The 23,873-nt window shown below is 36.6% G+C and overlaps 1 protein-coding gene across 5 annotated transcripts; it reads right to left on the reverse strand.

The window, feature by feature from the left end:
* Positions 1-15,135: 15,135 nt before the first annotated feature.
* Positions 15,136-22,757, reverse strand: HMGN5 (high mobility group nucleosome binding domain 5). Of its 5 annotated transcripts, none has more exons than XM_001144951.6 (6): positions 22,619-22,757; positions 20,866-20,895; positions 19,804-19,833; positions 19,506-19,559; positions 17,269-17,406; positions 15,136-16,294 (listed from the first exon to the last, which is right to left on the reverse strand). In XM_001144951.6, exons 1-6 carry the CDS (start codon positions 22,631-22,633, stop codon positions 15,719-15,721), a joined length of 843 nt encoding a protein of 280 aa, XP_001144951.2. In that variant the 5' UTR covers positions 22,634-22,757; the 3' UTR covers positions 15,136-15,718. The 5 variants fall into 5 exon arrangements, with proteins under 5 accessions (XP_001144951.2, XP_054532723.1, XP_054532725.1 ...); XM_054676748.2 differs by having other exon boundaries at positions 19,506-19,562; XM_054676750.2 differs by lacking the exon at positions 20,866-20,895 and having other exon boundaries at positions 22,619-22,756.
* Between the last annotated feature and the right edge of the window lie 1,116 nt (positions 22,758-23,873).

The following is a 23,873-nucleotide window of genomic DNA, read 5'->3' on the forward strand; positions in this document are numbered from 1 at the left end:
AGCAGAGTAAACACTTTATAGATGTTAAATATGTGAAGAAATTATTTAATGCTTGATTTGAAAGCCTCATCTATATGACAAAAGTAACGATTTAAGCCAATAATACTAAAACATTTCAAAGTCATTCATCTCACTTTAAAATTAATTCTTTCCCTCTCCTATAGAAAACAAAAACACACATAGACTCCCTTCCCCATTATATAACCTGGAACTAAATCTCTAAAATTTTTGTGTTAATTCATTTTATTTAGTAAATTTCACAAAACCTGGAGTGTATAATCCTAGGTGATTAAGGGCATGTTTTAAAATATTTTATTTGTAATAATTATGATTTAAAAGGCATATACTGTCAAGTGAGATATAATAAATCATTGTTTGGGTTATTAAGGGTTATTTAATTTTTAATGTTTAACTCTTTTGAAGAAATAAAATCCATTTTGACTTACACTATTATGTGGCACTTGATATAAATATGTACAGACAATATTCACAAGAAATAACACTTTTTCAAAAAAGATATTTTTTAAACTACTAATAAACAATCAGAATGAACAACTCTAGTTAGATAATATGTGAGAGAAAATGATTATTACTTCATATAAAATTGGACTTTTGCCCCTTACTATTTTTCATATTAAGGTAGTTAACATAATCTGAAAGACTACTGTATTTCTGAGATGCAAATACAGTATTATTAATAAGAGGTAATAGACTTAAATTCATGTATTTTAAGATAAAAAGTTAATAATATATTTTGTGTAAGCATCACAGTAGAAACCCATTCTACATTCTTCTTTTTTTGTACTGATCACAATGTTTTATTTAGATTTGTTTTAAGTGTATCGCTGAAATTGGTAAATTAATGTTTTCTACTAAATTTTAACTATATTTACTAATGAAATGGCCCCATTCTGTTTTTCTGTTCTAAAATTTTATGATATTGGAGTCAAGGCTACATTCCGTCATATAAAAGGCCAGGAAGCTTCTATTTTCTATTTTCTGAAAAAATGTGTATGTTAGAAATCAAGTATTTCTTAAAATTATGTTATAATTCACCCATAAAACTATGTGTGTGAGAACCTTTTAAAACGTATTAATTTTTATTTTTTTAAATTTTTATTTTATGTTCAGGGGTACATGTGTAGGTTTGTTATATAGGTAAATTACATGTTACCAGAATTTGGTTTATAGATTATTTCATCACACAGGTAATAAACATAGTATCTAATAGGTAGTTTTTCAATCTTCTTCCTCCTTCAAACCTCCACCCTCAAGTAGGTCCCAGTGTCTATTATTCCCATCTTTGTGAAAATGTGTAAGCAATGTTTAGCTCCCACTTATAAGTGAGAATGTGCAGTATTTGCTTTTCTTTTTCTGCACTAGTTAACTTAGGATTATGGCCTCCAATTCCATCCATGTTGATGCCAGGGCATGATCTCACTCTTACATGACGGTGTAGTACTCTATGGTGTATATGTGCCACATTTTCTTTATCCAGTCCACTGTTGTTGGGCATTCGTGTTAATTCCATGACTTTGCTATTGTGAGTAGTGCTACAATGAATGTATGTGTGCATTTGTCTTTGTGGTAGAATGATTTATGTTCCTTTGGGTATATATCCAATAATGGAATTGCTGGGTTAAATGTTACTTCTGTTTTAAATTCTTTGAGGAATCACCAAACCGCTTTCCACAGTGGTGGAATTAATTTGCGTTCTCACCAGCAGTGTATAAGAATTCCCTTTGCTCTGCAACCTCACCAGCATCTGTTATTTTTTGACTTTTTAATAATAGCCATTCTGACCGATGTGAGATAGTATTGCATTGTGGTTTTGATTTGCATTTCTCTAATGATTAGTGATGTTCAGCGTTTTTTCGTATACCTGGTGGCCATGTGTATGTCTTCTTTTGAAAAGTGTCTGGTCATATTCTTTGTACACTTTTTAATGGGGTGTTTGTTTTTTGCTTGTATATTTGTTTAAGTTTCTTATAAATTCTGACTAGGCCTTTGTCAGATGTGTAATTTACAAATGTTTTCTCCAGTTATGTAGGTAATGTTTTCCCCTCCCATTATGTAGGTTACTGTCTGTTGACAGTTTCTTTTGCTGTGCAGAAGCCATTTAGTTTAATTAGATTCCCGTTTGTCAATTTTTGTTTTTGTTGCAATTGCTTTGACATCTTTATCATGGTATCTTTTCAGGGCCTATGTCCAGAATAGTATTTCCTAGGTTATCTTCATGGGTTCTTATAGTTTTAGGTTTTACATTGAAGTCTTTAATTCATCTTGAGTTGATTTTTGTATATGGTGCAAAGATGAGGTCTAACTTCAATCTTTGCATATGGCAACCCAGTTATCTCAGCATAATTTACTGGCTAGGGTGTCCTTTCCTCATTGCTCATTTTTCATGACTATCAAAGATCAGATGGTTGTAGGCTTGTGGCTTTATTTCTGGGTCCTCTATTCTGTTCCATTTGTCTTTGTGTCTGTTTTGGTACCAGCACTATGATTGTTTGGTTACTGTAGCCATGTAGTATAGCTTGAAGTTGGGTAATGTGATGCCTACAGTTTTGTTCTTTTTGCTTAGAATTGACTATTTGAGCTCTTTTTCAGTTTCATATAAATTTTAAAATAGTTTTTTCTAATTCTATGAAGAATGCCATTACTAGTTTTATAGGAATAGCATTAGATATGTAAATTGCTTTGGGCAATATGGCCATTTAAAGATAGTGATTCTTTCTATCCATGAGCATGATATATTTTTCCATTTGATTGTGTCATCTCTTATTTATTTCAGCAGTGTTTTGTAATTCTTGTTGTAGAGATCTTTTATCTTCCTGATTAGTTATATTCCTAGGTACTTTTCTGTGGCTATTAGGAATGGAATTGTATTTGTATTTGGTTCTCAGCTTGGACATTGTTGGTGCATAGAAATGCTATCAATTTTTATGCATTGATTTTGTATTTTGAAACTTTGCTGAAGGTGTTTATCAGATCTAGGAGCTTTTGGGCAGAGGCTATGGAGTTTTCTAGATATAAAATCATACCATCTACAAACAGAGATAGTTTTACTTGCTTGCTTCCTATTTGTGTGCATTTCATTTTTTTTTCTCTTGCCTCACTGCTCTGGCTAGGATTTCCAATACTATGTTGAATAGAAGTGGTGAAAGTGGGCATCCTAGTCTTGTTCTGGTTTTCAAGGGGAGTAATTCCAGCTTTTGCCCGTTCAGTATGATTTTGGCTTTGTGTTTGTCATAGATGGCTCACATAAGTTTGAAGCATATTCCTTCAATGCCTAGTGTGTTAAGGTTTGTTAACACAAATAAATGTTGAATATTATCAAATAGCTTTTTTGCATCTATTGAAATGATCATGTTGTTTTTGTTTTTAGTTCTGTTTATGTAGTAAATCACATTTATTGATTTACATATATTGAGCCAACCTTGCACCCCAGGGATAAAGCCTACTTGTTTGTGATGGATTAGCTTTTTGTGTCCTGCTGGATATGGTTTTCTAGTATTTTGTTAAAAAATTTTGCATCTATGTTCATCAAGGATATTGCCCTGAAAGTTTTGTTTGTTTGTTTCCCTGCCAGATTTTGTTATGAAGATGATGATGGCCTCATAGAATGAGTTAGGGAGGAGTCCCTGTTCCTCAATTTTTTGGAATAGTTTTTGTAGAAATGGTAGCAACTCTTTATACATCTGGTAGAATTCAGCTGTGAAGCTGTCTGGTCCTTGGCTTCTACTCATTGGTAACCTTTTCATTACTAATTCAATTTCAGACCACGTTATTGGTCTGTTCAGAAATTTAATTTCTTCCTGGTTCAATCTTGGGAGGTTGTATGTTTCCAGAAAAGTATCCATTTCTTCTAGGTTTTCTACTTCTTGTGCATAGAGATGTTCATAATACTCTCTGAGGGATTTTTATATTTCTTTGGAGGTGGTGGTTATTTTAACATTTTCATTTCTGATTGTGCTTATTTAGATTTTTTTCTCCTTTTTTTCTTTATTAGGGCAGCTTGTGGTTTATCAATCATATTTTTTCATAGAGCCAACACCTAAATTTGTTGGTCTTTTGTAACATTTTCCACATCTTAATTTACTTCAGTTCAGCTCTGATTTTGGTTATTTCTTGTCTTCTGCTAGCTTTGGGGTTGGTTTGCTCTTGCTTCTCTGGTTCCTCTAGGTGTAATTTTAAGTTGTTAATTTGAGATCTTTCTGACTTTTCACTGTGGGTGTTTAGCATTCTAAACTTCCCTGTTAGAATGCTTTAGCTGTATCCCAGAAATTCTGGTATGTTTTATCTTTGTTTTCATGCATTTCAAAGAATTCCTTGATTTCTGCCTTTCTTTGTTTATGTACAAGTCATTCAGGAGATGGTTGTTTAATTTTTATGCAATTGTATTGTTTTGAGTGATTTTCTTAGGAATTATTTTTCTTTTTATTGTGCTGTGGTCCAATAGTGTGTTTTTAAAATCATTTTAATTTTTTTGAATTTGCTGAGAATTTTTTTATCGCTGATTCTGTGGTTGATTTTAGAATACATGCTATGTGCAGATAAGAAGAATGTATATCCTGTTGTTTTTGAATGGTGAGTTCTGCAGATGTCTGTTTTGCTAATTTGGTTAAACGTTGAGTTCATGCCCTGAATACTTTGTCAGTTTTCTGCCTCAGTGATCTATCTAATACTGTTAATGAGGTGTTGAAATCTCCCACTATCATTTAGTGGTTATCTAAATCTCTTCATAGGTCTCTAAGAACCTGCATTATGAATCTGGGTGCTCCTGTGTTGGATGGATATATATTTGGGGTAGTTAGGTCTTCTTGTTGAATTGAACCCTTTACCATTATGCAGTGCCCTTTTTTCTTTTCTTTTCTTTTCGATCATTGCCAGTTTAATGTCTGTTTTGCCTGAAATTAGCATAGGGACCCCTGATTTTGTATGTTATCCATTTGCTTGTTAGATTTTTCTCTATGTCTTTACTTTGAGCCTGTGAGTGTCATTGCATGTGTATGGGGCTCTTGTAAGCAGCAAACAGTTGTGTCTTACTAACCTGTTTACCACTCTGTGCCTTTTAATTGGGGAATTTAGCCTGGTTACACTCATGGTTAATATTAATATATTTAGGTTTGGGCTGGGTGTGGTGGCTCACACCTGCAATCCCAGCACTTTGGGAGGCCAAGGCAGGTGGATTGCTTGAGGCCAGGAGTTTGAGACCAGCCTGGTCAACATGGTGAACCCCTGTCTCTATTAAAAATACAAAAATTAGCTGGGCATAGTGGCATGTGCCTGTAATCCCAGCTACTCGGCAGGCTGAGGCATGAGAATCACTTGATCTTGGGAGGCAAAGGTTGCAGTGAGCTGAGAATGCACCACTGCACCCAAGCCTGGATGACAGAGTGAGACTCTGTCTGAAAAATATATACATATGTAGGTTTGATCCTGTCATCGTGTTGTTAGCTGGTTACTAAGGATACTTGATTGTGTGACTGCTATATAGTGCCAGTGGTCTATGTACTGAAGTGTGCATGCATTTCTGGTGGCTGGTAACAATCTTTTTTTTTTCATGTTTAGCATTTCCTTAAGGACCTCTTATAAGGCAGGTCTGGTGGTAACAAATGCCCTCAGCATTTTGTGGTCTGAAAAGAATCGCATTTCTCCTTCACTTATAAAGATTAGTTTGGCTGAGCATGAAATTCTTGGTTGGAATTTCTTTTCTTTATGAATGCTTCTGTTTTGTAGAGTTTCTGCTGAAAGATCTTCTATTAGCCTGATGTGGTTTTATTTGCACATGAAAATGCCCCTTTTCTTTAGACGTCTTTAACATTTTTTTCTTTCATTTTGACCTCATAGAATCTTATGACTAGGTGTCTTGTGGATGGCATATGTATAGTATTTTACAGGGGTTCTCTACATTTCCTCAATTTGACTGTCTGTCTCTGTAGCGAGGTTGGGAAAATTTTTATGGGTGATATTCTCAAATATGTTTTAGAAGTTGCTTGCTTTTTTTTCCCTCTCTTTCAGGGATGCCAATGTGTCATATATTTGGTCTCTTTACAGATTTCCATATTTCTTGGAGGTTTTATTTATTCTTCTTTATTGATTTTTCTTTATTTTTTAAGGCTGTGTTATTTTAATGAATCAGTCTACAAACTCTGAGATTCTTTTCTCAGCTATGTTGATTCTGGTCTTAATATTTATAATTTTATTATGAAATTTTTGAAGTGTGTTTTTCAGCTCTATCAGTTCAGTGTGGTTCTTTCTTAAAATGACCATTTCATCTTTGATTTCCTGTATTATTTTATTGTATCTCTTAAATTCCTTGAATTGAGTTTTGACTTTCTCTTGAATGTTGATGATCTTCATTCCTATCCATATTCTTAATTATATTTATGATATTTCAGCCATTTCACCCTGGTTAAAAGCCATTACTGGGGAACAAGTGTGGCTGTTTGAAGGTAAGAAGAGTCTGAATTTTTGAGTTGCTGGAGTTCTTGTGCTGTTTTTTTCTAATCTACGTGGGCTGATGTCCCTCCTTTGAAGTGGCTGTCCTTAGGATTTTTTTGTTGTTTATTTATTTTATTTTTTTATGCCCTTCAGTGTTTGATTGTGGCATAGGGTGGGTTCAGTCAACTGGCTTTTATTCTAGCCCAATCCTGGGGCTCAGAGGAGCTCACTCCAATTTCTGCCTCCATGGCCTCATTTTGTTTTTGTGTGTTCTGGTCCATAAGACTTTCTTAATAGGTGCTGCAGTTGGCAGAGTGGTCATATCCCTGCTGGGTTGGCCTTAATCTGCTGTCTGAGTGTTTCTCTGGGGAACACAGGATTGCACCTGCCTGCTGAGTTCAGGCAGATTCAGGCCCACTGGGCTGGAGGCTCTAGTGGGTGTAGCCTGTCTGCCTATGGGAGCTGAGGGTCGGGGGAGTCGTCCACCCTTTTGATCCGGTATTTCCATGGCTGCACCTCTTGGCAAATTTAGGCAGAATTAGTACCACTGGGCTGGAAGCTCTAGCAGGCATGGATTGCCTGGCTATGAGAGTTGGGAAAAACATCTGCTGTCCAGGTGTTTTCTGGGACAATAAGAGGCTTCATCAATGGACTAACTTCTGATAGAAGCAATATCACTGGGCTGGAAAGTCTAGCTGGCATTGCCTGCCTGGCTACCACCATCAGGGGCAGTCAGGGTCATCTGCTGATATGGTTTAAATATGTATCCCCATCCAAATCTCATGTCAAATTGTAATCCCCAGTGTTGGAGGTGGGGCCTGCTGGGAGGTGATTGGATCATGAGGGCAGAGTTCTCATGAATGATTTAATACAATCCTTCCTTGGTACTGTATAGTTAGTGAGTTCCCATGTGATCTTATTGCTTATAAGTGTATAGCACCTCCTCCTGCGCTTCCTCCTGCTCTGGCCGTGTAAGATGTTCCTGCTTCCCCTTGGCCTTTTGTCATGATTGAAAGTTTCCTGAGGCCTCCTCAGAAAAAGAAGTTGCTATGCTTCCTATACAGCCCACAAAGCCATGAGCCAATTAAGCCTCTTTTCTTTATAAATTACCCACTGTCAGGTATTTCTTTATAGCAATGTGAGAATGGACTAATGAAGAAAATTGGTACTGAAGACAGAGAATTGCTATAAAGATACTTGAAAATGTGGAGGTGAATTCAGAACTGGGTAATGGGCAGAAGTTAGAAGAGTGTGGAGGGCTCAGAAGAAGACAAGAAGATGAGGGAAAATTTGTAACTTCCTAGAGACTTGTTAAATAGTTGTGACCAAGAAGTTGATAGTGATATGGACAGTGAGTCCAGCCTGAGGAGGTCTCAGATGGAGATGAGGAACTTCTTGGAAACTGGAGCAAAGGTCACTTTTGTTATCCTTTATCAAAGAGCTTTGTTGGATTGTGCCCCTGCCCTAGGGATCTGTGGAACTGTAAACTTGAGAGAGAGATGATTTAGGGTATCTGGTAGAAAAAATTTCTAAGCAGCAAAACGTTTGAGATGTGACCTGGCAGCTTCTAACCACCTACACTCATATATATGAGCAAATAAATGACCTGAAACTGGAACTTATATTTAAGAGAAAAACAGAGCACAAAAATTTGGAAAATTTGCAGCCTGGCTTTGCAGTAGAAAAGAAAAACCTATTTCCTGGGGAAGAAGTCAAACAGGGTGCAAAAATCTGCCCAAATAAATAGGAGCCAAGTACTGCTAGCCAAGACAATGGACAAAAGACCTTGAAGGCATTTCTGAGAGCTTCATGGCAGCCCCTCCCATCACAGGCCTGGAGGCCTAGGAGAGAAGAATGATTTCCTGGGCCAGGCCCAAGGCCTCACTTCCCTGTAGAGCCTCAGGACACTGCTCTCTGCATCCCAGCTGCTCCAGGTCAGCCATGGTTAATAGGGGCACAGGTACAATTTGGGCTACTGTTTCAAAGGGTGCATGCCATAAGCCTCAGCAGCTTCTATGTGTTGCTAAGCCTGTGGGTTCACAAAGTGCAAGAATTGAGGCTGGGAGCTTCCACCTAGATTTCACAGGACGTATGAAAATGCCAGGATGTCCAGGTAGAAGCCTGCTGCAGGTGTGGAGCCCTCATGGAGAACTTCTAGTAGGGCCATGTGGAGGGAAAATGTGGGGTTGGAGCTCCCACACAGTGTCCCCACTGGGACACTGCCTAGTGGAGCTTTGCAAAGGGGGTTGCCATCCTCCAAACCTCAGAATGGTAGACTCACCAACAGCTTGCAACCTGCACCTGGAAAAGCCCCAGGCACTCAATGGCAGCCCATGAGAGCAGCTTCTGGGGCTCAACCCTGCAATGCCACAGGGTCAGAGATACCTCAGGCCTAGGGAGCCCACCCCTTACACCAATGGATCTTGGATGTTGGACACGGAGTCAAAAGAAATTATTTTGGAGCTTTAAGATTTAATGACTTCCCTGCTGGGTTTCAGATATGTGTGGGGTCTGTAGCACCTTTCTTTTTGTTGATTTCTCCCTTTTGAAGAAGAATATTTATCCAATGCCTGTACCCCCATTGTATCTTGAAAGTAACTAATTTGTTTTTTATTTTACAAGCTCATAAGTGGAAGGGGCTTTTCTGGTCTCAGATGAGACTTTGGACTTTTGAGTTAATGTTGGAATGAGTTAAGAGCTTGGGGCATTGTTAAGAAGGCATGATTGTGTTTTTCAATGTGAGAAACATGTGATATTTGGGAGAGGCCAGAGGCAGAATGGTATGGTTTGGATCTATGTCCCCACCCAAATCTCATGTTAAATTGTAATCCCCAATGTTGGAGGTAGGCCCTGATGGGAGGAGATTGGGCCATGGGGGCAGATTTCCCTCTTTGTACTGTCCTCACGATAGTGAGTGTATTCTCCTGAGATCTGGTTGTTTAAAAGTGTGTGGCATCTCTACTCTCCCTCCTCTTCCTCCTGTCTTGGCCATGTAAGACGTACCTGTTTCCCCTTTGCTTTCTGCCATGATTGTAAGTTTCCTGAGGCTTCCCCAGAAGTAGATCCCACCATGCTTCCGGTATAGCATGCAGAATGCAGAACCAAAAGCCAACTACTCATCTTATCTTTATAAATTACTCAGTGTCAGATATTTATTTATAGCAGTGCAAGAACAAACTAATAAACCCATCCTGACATCAGGATGTTACTTGGGATAATGAGAGGCTATGCCCACTCGCTGAGTTCAGACAGAAGCAAACCACTGGGCTGGAAGCTCTAGCAGGCATTGTCCATCAGACTACTAGTGGAGAGGTTGGGGTCACCTAACCTGCCATTTGGGTGTTTCTGGGGACAACAGGAGGTTGCATCCTCTGCCTGAGTTAACACAGAAGACGGACCACTGGGCTGGAATCTCTAGCAGGCACTGCCTGTGGTGTTACCATTGGCAGTGGTGGGTGGGGTATCTTGCCCAGCCATTCAAATGCTTCCTGGGACAGCAGGTTGCTGTGCCTGTGCTGAGTTTAGGCAGAAGCAGGACTGCTAGGCTAAAAGCTGGTATTGAACCTTATCTGGCAAGTAGGAGTTAAGCAATCTTTCTGCTCACAGGTCCCATGACTATGTCCTCTGTTGGGGCAATGGTGCCAGTGCTTGTCTACTCTTGGGCCCGAGGCTTGTAGAGGTTCCCTTGAACTTGAAAGTTGCCACCACAAAACATCTGGGCGGCTCTTTGCCTTAGTCTAGAAGGTTGGTGGCAGGGATGAGGGAAGGCCAGGGGATTCTCACTTTTCTTGTCTTGCACAGGTCCTCATGGAGAGTGTGAATCCCCCAGGGAGTTCTCATTCACTCACCCTTTCTTATGTTGGAGAGGCTCTCCTGGCTCCATGTTGAGCCCAGACAGGCTGGTTCCCAGCTTTGCTCCTCTCTGCTTTCTGTGTCTGCTGCCATGATGCATCTCAACATGGTTTCTCAGATAACCAGCATTCTCCTGTAAGCAGGCTATAACATTTATAGCAGATCCATAGAAAGCAAAGGTGTAAACTTATTGTTACCCAGAGAATCATAACCAGAATGAGTGATTTATAGAAAGATTGACTTTTGTTGTGGAGTCCACATAACACATGATCTAGATAAGCCCTCTCCTAAGTATTTACAAAGAACCATGTGAGGAGCTTCTCTCTTGTAAATAGTCCTCTGGAGGATACCAGTTACACTGACTACTCACTTCTGAACAGGAACATGTAATGCCAGATTCTGTGGAAATATATCTCCAATGTGCTATTCTGTAGGATGTTGAAGGGAGGCCAGGGTGGGTTGGGCAGGGTAGGTGAGAGGTGGTCAAGGCAGTTGAGGCAGTGGTGGTGGAGCCTGAGGTGACCAAGGCGGAGGCAATCATGTCTCTGTATTCTTAAAAAGTATTCTCACACGAGTAATTTGGCTACTGCCTGGCTTAGATTTAATTTAATTATAGCACAGGAGGCTCTAAACCAGAGCTGACTTGGTGTACTTTGTTTCTTATACGTTGAACAACTTGTTCTAACAGTTCTGCTTTTAAATTTTAGAAAATTGCTGCAATAATATATTCAAAAAATAATTTTTTAGGACCAATAAATTACTGTTTGAGGATGATCAAAACCTGATTTTTAAAAATGATGTCAAGATTTATTTGTGATCTCAGTAGGTCATTAATAATGCCTATTATATTATGGTTCATAAGATTAGACTTCAGGTCTGACTTGCACTTGCTCTGTATCTTCTTTTTTCAGGCCATATTAAACATGGGTTTTTAAAACAAAGATTAATGATAACCAGCATAGAACATTTTAAACATTATTGGAGGAAACATTAACAGCAGGCCTTTTTTATGTAGTAGAAATGCCCCAGAAAAATTACATTTAATGGTTCTTTTTTTAAGGAACAATAAACGATAAACAGAATCATACTTTCGCATCTAATTACAATATGACTTCTAAGGTTATTCCCATTAGAAAACTGTTGACTCTGAGGAATGCCTCCCTACCAGACAAAATAAAGCTTAGGGGTAAACACTTTATAGTGTCACCAGAAAATTTTAGATTAAAACTTCAGCAGTATATACTCAGAAAATCAATTATTGTCTAAGTCAGCATTATATGTTACTGAAAACTTATGTTGCAAATGAGATAATTAAAAAAATATGTCTCATATTACTAAAGAGGCACCAAAAGTCCTTTTTCAACAACTTTTCCGTGTAGTGCTCCTTATAGATTTTTTGGTACCATTGGCTATTTCTCTCCAACTTTGGTAAAGAGTGTTCTACTACAGTAGATTTGTAATGTACATTCACTTTCACTTACAGTGATGGTGTACTGCTTTTATAAATTACCACCACTCCTACCCCACTCTTCCCTCCACATCTTGCAGTTGTTGAGGCTTTTAGGAGAGAAACTGTGTGAGGCAATGTTTGGATGGTAAAGGGAAAGTAGAATCCAATTAAACATCAAGAAACAAAATAAGACCTGAGGAAGAAAGGTTACTTTTGTAATATAGTATGAAGAAATGACCGTGTTTTAGTATATTACAGTATTCTTGCTATGTAAGGGCTTTATCATGTAGTTAAAATAACATTGCACAGGGAAGCTGACTACCCTCCTTCTGTAGAAGGCAAGCTTTCACATAAAAACTCAAGATAATCCATTACCACAGTTCTGCTAGAAACCTGGAATATGTTTCTAAAGAGGAAGCCAAGATCGTTATTTTCATTTTGCATTGATAATGAATGGCATCAAGGTGTTTAAGAGACTAGTTTCTCTGTTGAATGTTATATGAATACATTCTCTGTGGTTGCACAATGTGGCTAGGAAGCAGGGGATCCAAGCAAGGTGCCTAGAAGTTCAAGCTGATCTTTGGGGTTGGTTTTGATAACTGTAGCATTGTACAAAGTTTGAGAGAGGGTGTAAAATGGTAAAGGACTTGCCAGCCCAGGAAAAAGTAGAGTCAGAGGTCTGTGTTTCAAAAGTTAGACCTCTTGCATTTTGCGTATTTCCTTTTTTATTCTTAATATTGTGAAGTCTTTTTAAAGCCAGGACAATTAGGCAAGAAAAATAAAGTCATCAAAATTGGACAGGAAGAAGTAAAACTATCTCCACAGATGTCATAATTGTAAAATAGAAAACCTTGAAAATTCCACAAAATGCCTATTACAGCTAATAAACAAGTTCAGCCAAATTGCAGAATACAAGATCAGTATACAAAAATTAGTTGCATTTCTATACCCTCCCAATGAATGATTCAAAATGGAAATTAAGAATTTCACTTACACCAGCAAAGATTAATAGGAATAAATTTAACCAAGGAAGTGGTGGGAGTCTTGTACACCAAAAAATACAAATTATTGCTGAAAGAAATGAAAGAGAACCTAAATAAACGGAAAGACATACTGTGTTCATGGATTGGAAGATTTAGTATTGTTAAAATGGCAATATTCCCCAAGTGGATCTGCATATTAATTGCAACCCCAGTCAAAACACCAACTGCTCCCTGCCTTGTTTTTGCAGAAATGGACAAGCTAATCCTAAAATTTATGTGGAATTGCAAGAGACCTGAAGTAATGAGCAAAGTTGGAGAACTGACACTTCTGATGTCAAACTTACTGTAATACTACAGTAATCAAAATTTTTGTACTGACAAAGATTGACATGGGTCAATGTTGCAAAATTCAGGGTCCAGAAATAAACCCATACATCTGTGGTTTATTGATTTTGACACAGGTGCCAAGGCCATTGAATGGGGAAAGAATAGTTTTTTTCAATAAATGATACTTGGGCAAATGGATAGCCAAATGTAAATGAGTGAAAATTGATCCCTACTTCACTTTATATACAAAAATTAACACAAAATGTACCAAAGACCTAAATGTATGAGAAAAAAGTATACAACTCTTAGAAGAAAACATATGTGTACATCTTAGTAACCCAGGGTTTGACAAAATTCTTAGATATACCACCAAAAATATAAGCTATAAAAGAAAAAAATGAATTGATCATAAAAATTAAAAATTTGTGTATCAAAGGACACTATCAAGAAAACGAAAACCACAGAATGGGAGAAAAATATTGCAAATCATATATCTGACAAGGGACTTGTATGTAAAAGATATACATATCTTAGAACTCAATGCTAAAGAGACAACCCAATTAAATAATGGAAAATGATTCGCATAGACATTTCTCCAAAGAAGATATACAAATGACCAACCAGCACATCAGAAGATGCTCAACATCATTAGAGAAATACAAATCAAGATCATATGATTTGCATCACCTCCAAATCACCCTACTAGAATGGCTGTAATAAAAAACATGCAATAAGTGTTAGCAAGGATGTGGAGAAATTAGAACACTCATAAATTTCTAGTAGAAATATAAAATGCTGAAGCCACTTTGGAAAAGTCCAAAAGTTCCTCAAAAATTTATGCATAGAACTATTATAAGATCCAATAGCTTCACTCCTAGATATATACTCAGAAGAAATGAGAAAATACAACCACAAAAAAAACTTGCACAATAATGTTCACAGCATTATTGTTTATAATTGAAAAAACATGGAGAAAACCCAAATGCCCATCAACAAACATAATGTGGTATATTAACAGAATATTATTCAGGCATTAGAAGAAATAAAGTACAGTAAGTCCTCACTTAACATCGTTGACAGATTTTTAGAAACTGTAATTTTAAGTTAAGCGACACATAAGGAAACCAATTTTACCAACAGGCTAATTGAAATAGATAAGAGTTAAGTTCCTACCAAATATTTCTGGTTACAGCATCACCAAACTTCTAAAGACTAAAATACTTCTAATATTAAACACTGAAATAAATATAAGCTATGCATACAATTAAGAACAATAAGAACAAGATAATTATTTACATGCTTATTCCAGTTTACAGTAGTGGATCGCTGCAGCCTATTTTAGCAGCTCAGAAGGCAAGGCGGGAACCCATCCTAGACAGGACTCCAGTCCATCACAGGGAACTCACACACACACACACACACACACTCATACTGGGATCATTTAGGCATGCCAGTTAACCTAAAATGCACTTCTTTGGGATGTACGAGGAAACTGAACTACCTGGAGAAAACTCACGAAGACATGGTGAGCACTTGCAAACTCCACAAACAGTGGCCCCAGCTGGGAATCTATTTTCTCATCAAAATTATAACCAAACAGCATTGAACAAAATTGAGACCTGCTGTAATGATACAAATTACAATGGAGATTGACCTGAAAACGTTTTGCTAAGTTAAAGAAGCCAGACACCAAAGGCCACACACATATTATGTGATTCCATTTATATTAAATGTTCAGAATAGGCAAATCCATAGAGATAGAAGGCAGATTAGTGGTTGCCAAGGGATGGAGGTGGGGGATAAGTTGGGCGAAAATGGGAAGAGACTGCTAATTGGTGCTTTGTTTCTTATTTGGGTGATAAAAATTCTCTGGAATTAAACAGTGGACACAACATTGTGAATATACTGACAACCATTGAATTATATACTTTATTTTTATTATAATTAAAATGGTGAATTTTACTTTATATTAATTTTATGTCAGTGAATATTAAATATTTTCATGAATAACACAATAGAAAAAAATTAAGCACAATATTTCACTAGCTACATTTTTGAAGATATAACAAAACACAATCATTGTCAAAGAGTCTTTTTATTAAGATAAATCCAGTAAAATTTGTGCATTCACATATAATCAAAACTGCCCTTCTGAAATAAACATTTGTATTTATTTTAAAAATGGGAATACAATTTCATTTTTCCCAAGCTAATAATAAAGTTATATTTGGGAAAGATAAGTTTAACTCTTAACATTACATGAAAATAGTTCACCTTCTTTATAAAAGCAACCTGCAGAACAAGAATGTTGGATGAAACTCTTTTTTTGGGATCCCTCACTTTATGAAATTATCACATGTATAAAAGAGTAAAATTAAAATTCAAAGATTTGACATATAACTTACACAACACGAAATTCACTCACAAAGTTGAAAGCATATTTTTTTCTATATATTCCACTACTATAATCACAAAATTTATAGATAAATGTTTCATGTTAGAAACTTTATGGCTAATAATCAATATGAAGATGTTCTGAAATTAAATCAATGCTAAAGAAAGGCTGTGTTTATAAAATTTTTGATAAAAATATTTATCTCTATTAACTTTACAACATGAAGGTACATGTTACCAAATTATGAAACTACATAGGGCAGTTTTAAACAATACTCTGCGGCTCCTCTTTTTTTCCATTTTCTTCTTCGATCTCATCTTCCTCTTTTCCTTCTTCTTCTTCTTCCTTCCTCTCTTCTTTTAAATCTTCTTTCTCTTTTCCAGCTTCTTCCTCATTTCCACCTTCATCTTCTTTTCCATCTTCTCTCTCTTTTTCATCTTCTTTGACTTTTACATCTTTCTCCTCTTTTTTATCTCCCTTCTCTTTTCCATCTTCATTCTCTTTTCCATCTCCTGTTTCTTTTCTGTCTTCTTCCTCTTTTTCATCTTCTCCATTTCCTTTTCCGTCTTCACCTTTTTTTCCATCTTCTTTCTCTTTTGCATCTTCTCCTTTCTCATTTCCATTTTTATCCTCTTTTCCATCTTCTTCCCCTTTTTCATCTTTGTCTTCTTTTCTAGCTTCCCCTTTCTCTTCGTTTTGATCTTCTTCATCTTCTTTCTGATCTTCTTCTTCATTTTTTACTTCTGCTGCCACTGCTTCTTTCTTTTCTCCTCCCTTTTCTGTGGCATCTTCAATATTTTCTTCTTTTACTTCCACAATTTCTTTTTCAGAAGCTGGTGCCTGTATGTATAGTGAAAAGAAAAACAAGATTCTGTCTGTAAATTTAGAACCATTTCCCCTAAATATTTACACTGGATTATATCTATTTCACAGAAAGACTAATACTTCATTTAAAGAAAGTAATTTTCCTGTGAAAGAAGCCTGCTAAATATCACATTATGAGAAAACATTCTAAGAAATGAGATTAACTAAAATATGTCCACAGAAATATCTACAAATAGATATTTGAAACAATAAATACAGAAACACTTATAAATACTTTTTATTTCAAATATGAAGAAGCACAAAGTAAATACTTAAAGAATGACATATATTTATTCTGTATCAGCAATTCTTAATGAGGACTATGCATGTAAACAAAATATAGTCCTTGGAAAAATAACATATTTTGTTTCTATAATAATGATATTTTTTATGTAAAAATTACTTGAAAAGTACTGTACCAGATATTATAAGATAACTTACAAAAGATTTTCCATATTTGCATATGTTTGGTTTATAGATTTGGTGGCTACACCCATTTTCAGTGTTTTATTACAATACCTAAAAATGTTGTATGCATTAAATATGCAAAATAAGATTAAAAACATTTATATAATGATTTGCTTTGCCATCTACAGAGGAAATAAAAGAATCATAAATTCTGGAAAAGGGATTTACAAATAGCCTGTGTGCTGATAAAAGGAATAAAGATTGGCTTGTATTTAATAAGAAGGTCGTTATGTTAGTACTAAGTCATAATCATTGGCATTGTTCTAGTAACAGCAATGCTAAGCCACTGCTCACACTACTGGTCCCTCTAAATTCTCATATTTTAAGTTAATTTTATTTTCCTCTTAGATACCATTATACTATAGAACCACTGCTCACTTAATTTTTTTCCAACTTATAAACTAAAAGGCAAATAGGATTTCTTTCAGTTGTACCCATTGTTAAACTTTCAAATAGATAAAACTGTTAACATTAGAAAATACCTCTGTAATTTTGGCTTCTCCATTTTTAGCATTTTCATTGTAGTCTTCTTCAACAACTGCTTCTTGCTTGGTTTCAGCAACTGCTTGGGCACTTGTATCTATGTTTTCTTCCATCATATCACTTTTTGTCTTCATTTTCTGCCAAGCAATATAAAACAATGAAAGTAAATATACAATTTAACTGCTGTGTTGATTAAATGGTCACAATTATTTTACCAGCTGTTGTAATAATTTATGCAAACTCTTTAAAGTATCACATATAAATCTGGTATCAACAAAATTATCATATAATATCTTCATTGTAAATTTCATTGTAAGCCTAAAGCAGGATTAAAAATGAACAATGTTCCCTTGATATAAACAAAATAAATTTCCTTTTAAGTTGAGTGATATAGATGAGAGGCAACCAGTTAGAATGCTGACTAGTTGCTGCCAAGGACAAACTGCTGGCATCAGGTTAGGCTGATCAATTAATTCCCTCTGTCTAGAGAGGGTCAGTTTATTTCTGTCAAGTCTAATTAATAAGGAACAGGGTTTTGTTGATCGTTATGCCTCCATTGGTAATAATTAAGAGAAATGCTATTAGTGAGAACAACAATTTAGATATATTTTTAAAAGACCTTATGGTGATGTAAGTGTTTCAATCTTTGTATCTACAAGTTTGGAATGCCCTGATTCATGACGACTTCACCAAGAAAATTTTTTGCCTACCTGTGTATGTAATAGAAAGACCACTGGATTGAGGGGCCGGAAAACCTGTGTTTGAATTCTAGATCTGCCACTTATGTGATGTGATCTTGAGCAAAGGCATAAGTATCTTTGAGGCTGTTATTTTCATATATAAAAAGAGAGTAATACCACCCACCTGACGGGGATGTTACAAGGAGAAAATGAGAAAACACATGAAAAAAATGCTTTAGAAACTGTAATTTGTAATTTAGATATAAGTTATTACTCTTTTAACACATGAGAAACAGAGCCAAGGAGGGTAAAGTCTATGGTTATATAGTATATGTTTTAGTCTAGCCCTATTTTTCTTTTCTTTTCTTTTTTTTTCCGTTTTTTTTTTTTTTTTTTTTTGAGGCAGGGACTCCCTCTGTCGCCCAGGCTGGAGTGAGGCAATCTCTGCTCACTGCAACCTCCTCCTCCCAGGCTCAAGCAATCCTCCCACAACAGCCTCCCAAGCAGCTGGGACTACAGGCATGCCCGGCTAATTTTTGTATTTTCTGTGGTGATGGTGATTTTCTATGTTGCCCAGGCTGGTCTCAAACTCCTACGTTCAAGCAATCTGCCCATCTCAACCTTCCAGAGTACTCAGAATACAGGTGTAAGCCACCACATCTGGCCTTACTTTTCTTTTTAAAAGAAAATATGCTGTATTTACTGTTTTAAAAACTAGTAAGTTGAATATTTAACCTTACATAATAGTGGACTTGAAAAGTAAAATGCAGGAAAAAAAAACCTTCTTTTCTTTTGTCACCATTAAATATATCAATTATTACTAAAACTTCAATTTCCCTAAGTTTAGCAATATTTTTTAATAAAGGATTTCATTTATGAACATGATGACAGTTTATACTTTCTTCAACTACAAAGTGATAGGATTAGATGCTCTCTAATGTTTCTCATAGCTTTAACCTTTTATGATTTCAGGAATTCAACCAATATTCTTATGTATTAAGCAATTAGCAGTAAACTAAATATTGAGATTATATCTATTTCTACATGCCTTTAGCCACAACACCAGAGTATATAAGTCCATACAAAATCAATTGTGTCCATTTAAAATTAACATATGCAAATACATCTTACATATATTATATATATATAATTATATATAATCTTATATACTTTGCCAACTGTAAAATATTATCAAATGTTAGTTACTACTTTTATTACAAAGCACGACTTTGGGGTTACTACTGTTTTCACCTTTTGTTTTCCCAGGGAAACAGTATTGTCACTATATGATAGCAAAGGCATGTACATTTAATGGGCCTATCCAACTGAAATTGTTTTGTCTCTACCCAGTGAAAATGTCAAAACACTGTGGACAATCACAAAACAGAACAAATAATCCCCACCCAAGGGGTTTGCATGTATCATATGATAGAATATAATATATTACTAACTGAACAAAATATAAGCAAAGTAAAATGATCAGCTGTATGCCATTTCAAAAATTATTTTTGAAAAAAAAAGCAAATTTATTTCAATATTCTACGTTGAATATTTACCCTTGAACTTGATGTTCTTTTAGGCTTCACCTCTGGTGTAACTGGCACAAGCATCTGCTTCAAGTTGTGGGAAAAGAAAAGAAAAGGAAAAAAATCATATTTGAAGAAAGAACGCTAAAAATGAAATCCAACCTCTGAATTAAAATAAATGAGTATTAGGAAAAAAAATACATTTCCTTGGTGTGAAAGTTTTCCTTAAAACTTCAAAAATAAATCGTGTATTGAATATTTTAGGATTCCCTAAATTTTAAAATGACGTTTCACAATACATGGGCTGCTTTTTGAAAAGATTACTTACAGCAGACAACCTGGCAGATCTTCTCTTTGGCTATAAGTTAAAAACAAAAATCTGTTAAGAGAATTATGGATACAAAAAGCTAGAATTATTTTTATTGAGGTCAAAATATTTGGTGTAACAATACATAAATATTGTCATTAAAGAAGTAATTGTGAATTTGGTTAGAAAATACAAGAGAAATATAAGTTTTGATTTTTCCCTCCTCTGAACACTTTACATACTAAGGAAAAAGTCCCAAATTAAGCTTAAGCAGCTAGGCTAAATTAACACAGTAGCTAGTAACAAGGAGCACATTTAGAAATGAAAATATAGCCTTTTCTTGCCAAATGACAAAGCAATTATTTTGCATAAAAGGAAGAATTTCTCTCCACATCTGAACAAGTACAATAAGGTCTTAAATTCGAAGAAGCTTGCAGTTTTTAATACTTACTATATATACATTTTTTTCACACTCAGTATATTTTTATTGTGCATTAATTAGATTAAAATTAATAATATGCATTGACCAAAATATTAGATTAACAAGGCCATAAAGGTAAACTGAGAGGTTTCTTTAATATAATTGTCGCACAACAATGATTCTCGCTTTGTAGGACATATAGAAGATGGCATACTCTAGGAGTTAGAACAATATATATTTAATGCAATAACAAAAACTATATAGTACTTTAAGAAATGTTTCACATATGTGAACAGTCATTTAGAGCCTCAACTTTCTAAAGTAAGCAACATGTAAGCCTGTAAAGTACACACACCAAATCATAGTCTAACCCACAAAACACCCAAATAAAATATTAGCACATCTCTATTGTCAAGAATATTTCCTTACCATCATTTCTATAAAAAAAAGTGAAAAAGCCTTTTCTTTTATTCTGAATGGCAATTTTAAAAAGTCCTCTCTTCTGAAATTCGGATATATATTTTTGAGAGATCCCACTGGTATACCATATTGGAACTCATATTGTACAAATATACCAACCAGCATCTATTTTTTAGCTGCTTATGTCAAGTTTATAAAACGAGTGGTTTTTCCTAATAGATGCTAAGACTAAAGAAACTCACCTCCTGCCTCATATCACCTTGACCTGCAGCCTACACAGAGGAGAAAACCACACAGAAATAAGGTCATTGATATAAACACATAAATCAGAAAATACTGCCTGCGGATTACAAATTTCAATATAATTGCTTATTACTTTCTCCTGGGTTCCTGCTCAAGTAGACACGTGTTGTTTCTTAGGAACCATGCTACATACTGCTGTTTTACTAATGTGCACCAAGATGCAAGTGCATGCACAAGACATACTTTTACACAATTGATAGTTAATTTCATCCTTTTGTGTAAATTGCATCTCCTAAAAGCAAACCTTTGTAATTTTGAAATCCACCTGCTTTAGATAATGTAAAAGCCAAAAATGTGGGGGTGGGTCAAATGAAGGCGGAGCTTCATGCAATTTCGCTTTCTTGCCTTATGTTTGCCATGCAATTGTACCTATCTTATCCTCTCCACTGATTCTGGACTATTTTCTCCAAGTTTTGCATGCAAGAATTACAGCCCCCACAGTGTTTTCTTGGGGAGACCTCTTTGTTACAAAGTCAATGCTTTATTCTAAGAAACTGGCCGCCGATTTTAAAACTTCCCGCCACTACCTGCTTTAAGGTTGCTGTCAGCTCTGGAAAACAGCAAGACCTACTGCACAAGTATAGAAAAGCACAGTGGCGGGAATCTCAGGAAGGGGGGATGGTGATTAGAAACAGTTGTTTTCCATATCTGAGCAGCCCTTTAGCCTGAGAATTATCAAGCTATTGCACGATTCATACAGCCACAGAGCACGGGGGAATTTCAGTATTATTCCTATGTTTTAGGAAAAAGGAAGGCGGAGTTGTTTATAGGAATAATCCAAAAACAATCATAATGTCTTAGCATAGTGTTATACGGTTTTACCAAGCAATGAAACAGCGTTCGATTTCACTTCTAGGGGACTAAGAAAAAAAACGCCGAGCGTGAACTTGTTTCCTGTCTGCGAGGAGCCAGGAATTGTGAAGTGAGGGTTTGCAGAAGACCTGTGGAGCTCGAAAGGCTCAGATCAATTCTGCACTACTAAAGTGAACAAATCCATGCTACCCCAACATCAGCATGTTTATCCGACGCTGTCTCCTTATAATCTTCCCATCTTTAGCTAAAGAGCTTGGAAAGGTCCAGCTTTCTCACCCCTAAAGTTTCTAATTACAGCGGTGAATCTCTGTTCTCTAGGACAGTTTGAAGTCTGCGCCGCCTAATGGCACAGGATTACCATTGCATAGCCATCTGGCCTGACAAGAAGTGGAGGAGGAGGGAAGGAAAAAAAAAAAAAAAAAGAAAAAAGAAAACGGGAAGAACAAAGGCAAATACAGGAGAAAGCCATGGCTTTCGTTCCCCAGACGGGACGGTTCCCCGAGAAAAGCCGGTGGCAGAGGAGGAAACTGAAGTATGGTTGGGAGAAGTGTTCTCCAATAGGGTAAGCGGAGGAAGGGGGTTGGGGTAGGAAGCGACAGCCCAGCGCTATGGCTGTTTGTAATTCAGCATGGAGACACCTTTCAAGAGATTCTCTCCTTAAACAGAACACTCCAAAAGTGAACTACCAGTTGCATGCAAGACCATCCTAAACCTTACACCGACTGCTCTTTGCCCTTCTCCCCCTTTCCGTTTCATTACATCACAAAATGGAAGAAGCCAAAAAGCTTTAAAAAAAACCAAACAAACAAATAAATTCTTCCTATTAGGAAATAGGTAACTCAGCAGCTCATTCCCCGTCTGTCTTTCCATTTCACTTACCTTTCTTTTGGGCATTGTTGTAGCTCTCTATAGGAGATCTTAGTCAGCAGAAAAAAAGCCGAAGGCAGTCACTGCCTGACTGCTCCAAGAGCAAATGAGTTTTCAATGAACTAATTGCAGCACGACCTGTACTCTCCTCTGAAAAAAAAAAAAAAAATCCCTCGTTATTGGCAACATTAAACACGCCAAGACGCAACCAAACTACGTGAATGGTTAACCGGAGTGGGAGCCACATTGGAGTGACAGGCTCTCAGGCCAATAAGGAGAGGCAGCCGGCTTTGAGGGGCGTGGCCCGTGAACTTGCCCGAAGCCCTCGTTCCCTGTCGGCTCTAACCGCTGGTGTAGTGGCGGAGCACGCGAACTTAGCAAGGGCTAAGCGATCAGGAATAAGAACGGCAGGAAAGCCAGAGCTGACTTGATCAGTTTTTTTTTCTTTTATGTTATAATGACAGGCGAAAGCCACAACAGTTGCTTTCTTCACAGCCTCCAAACCTGCCACCCTTCCCTATTCCTAGCGGGGAAAGTGCTTTTAAGACCAGTTGAGTCTGGGCTCCGGTCTTTCCCTGCCACCTTTGGCGGGATGGTGTTGAACCGACAAGAACATTCATTCAGAAAGCGCAAAAGAGTGGAGATGTTTCTCTGGTGTGGGAATATCCTGCCAAAGCAGAACTGTGGTGCTGGCAAGAGGAGGGTGCCAAAATGGCGTGTTTTCCGCAGGTGGAGAGTAGCGACAAAACCGGGAGCTATACCGTTATCCCACTTGGAGGAGGTATACGAAGAATTCAGCGGGACTCCGAGGGAAATGTGTAATAGCAGAGGTCTATCCAAATGAAAAACACTGAGAATAGATTTTTAATCTGAAGGTTGCATTTAGTGAAAGGACTCAAGAAGGTGCTATCCACGAAAGTGTTTAGGACTCAGAACCTAGACTAGCATAAAGCGATTGAGGTACTCGCCTCAGGCACAAAATTTAAGCTTGTGACAAAAATCCAGGAGACTAGGATGAGGCGAGTGAGGTGAGTCATGCAAGTGCAGGGTATGATCCTGTCTTTATTTAAATTTTTGATATTTTGTTCATCATGGACTTTTTTGCAAGAATTTTGATATTTAAAAAGATTGTCTAAAAATATTAAGTATCTTCATTACTGAGTTTCTAGGCGGCCCTTTAAAATTTTTGCCAAAGGAGAATGTCTCCATAGCGTCACTCTAGTCCCAGCCATATTTAGGTGACTTTCGACTGTAAGAGAGGCTTATA

The sequence above is a fragment of the Pan troglodytes genome, chromosome X (assembly GCF_028858775.2).
Source record: "Pan troglodytes isolate AG18354 chromosome X, NHGRI_mPanTro3-v2.0_pri, whole genome shotgun sequence".
NCBI classification, from domain to species: Eukaryota; Metazoa; Chordata; class Mammalia; order Primates; family Hominidae; genus Pan; species Pan troglodytes.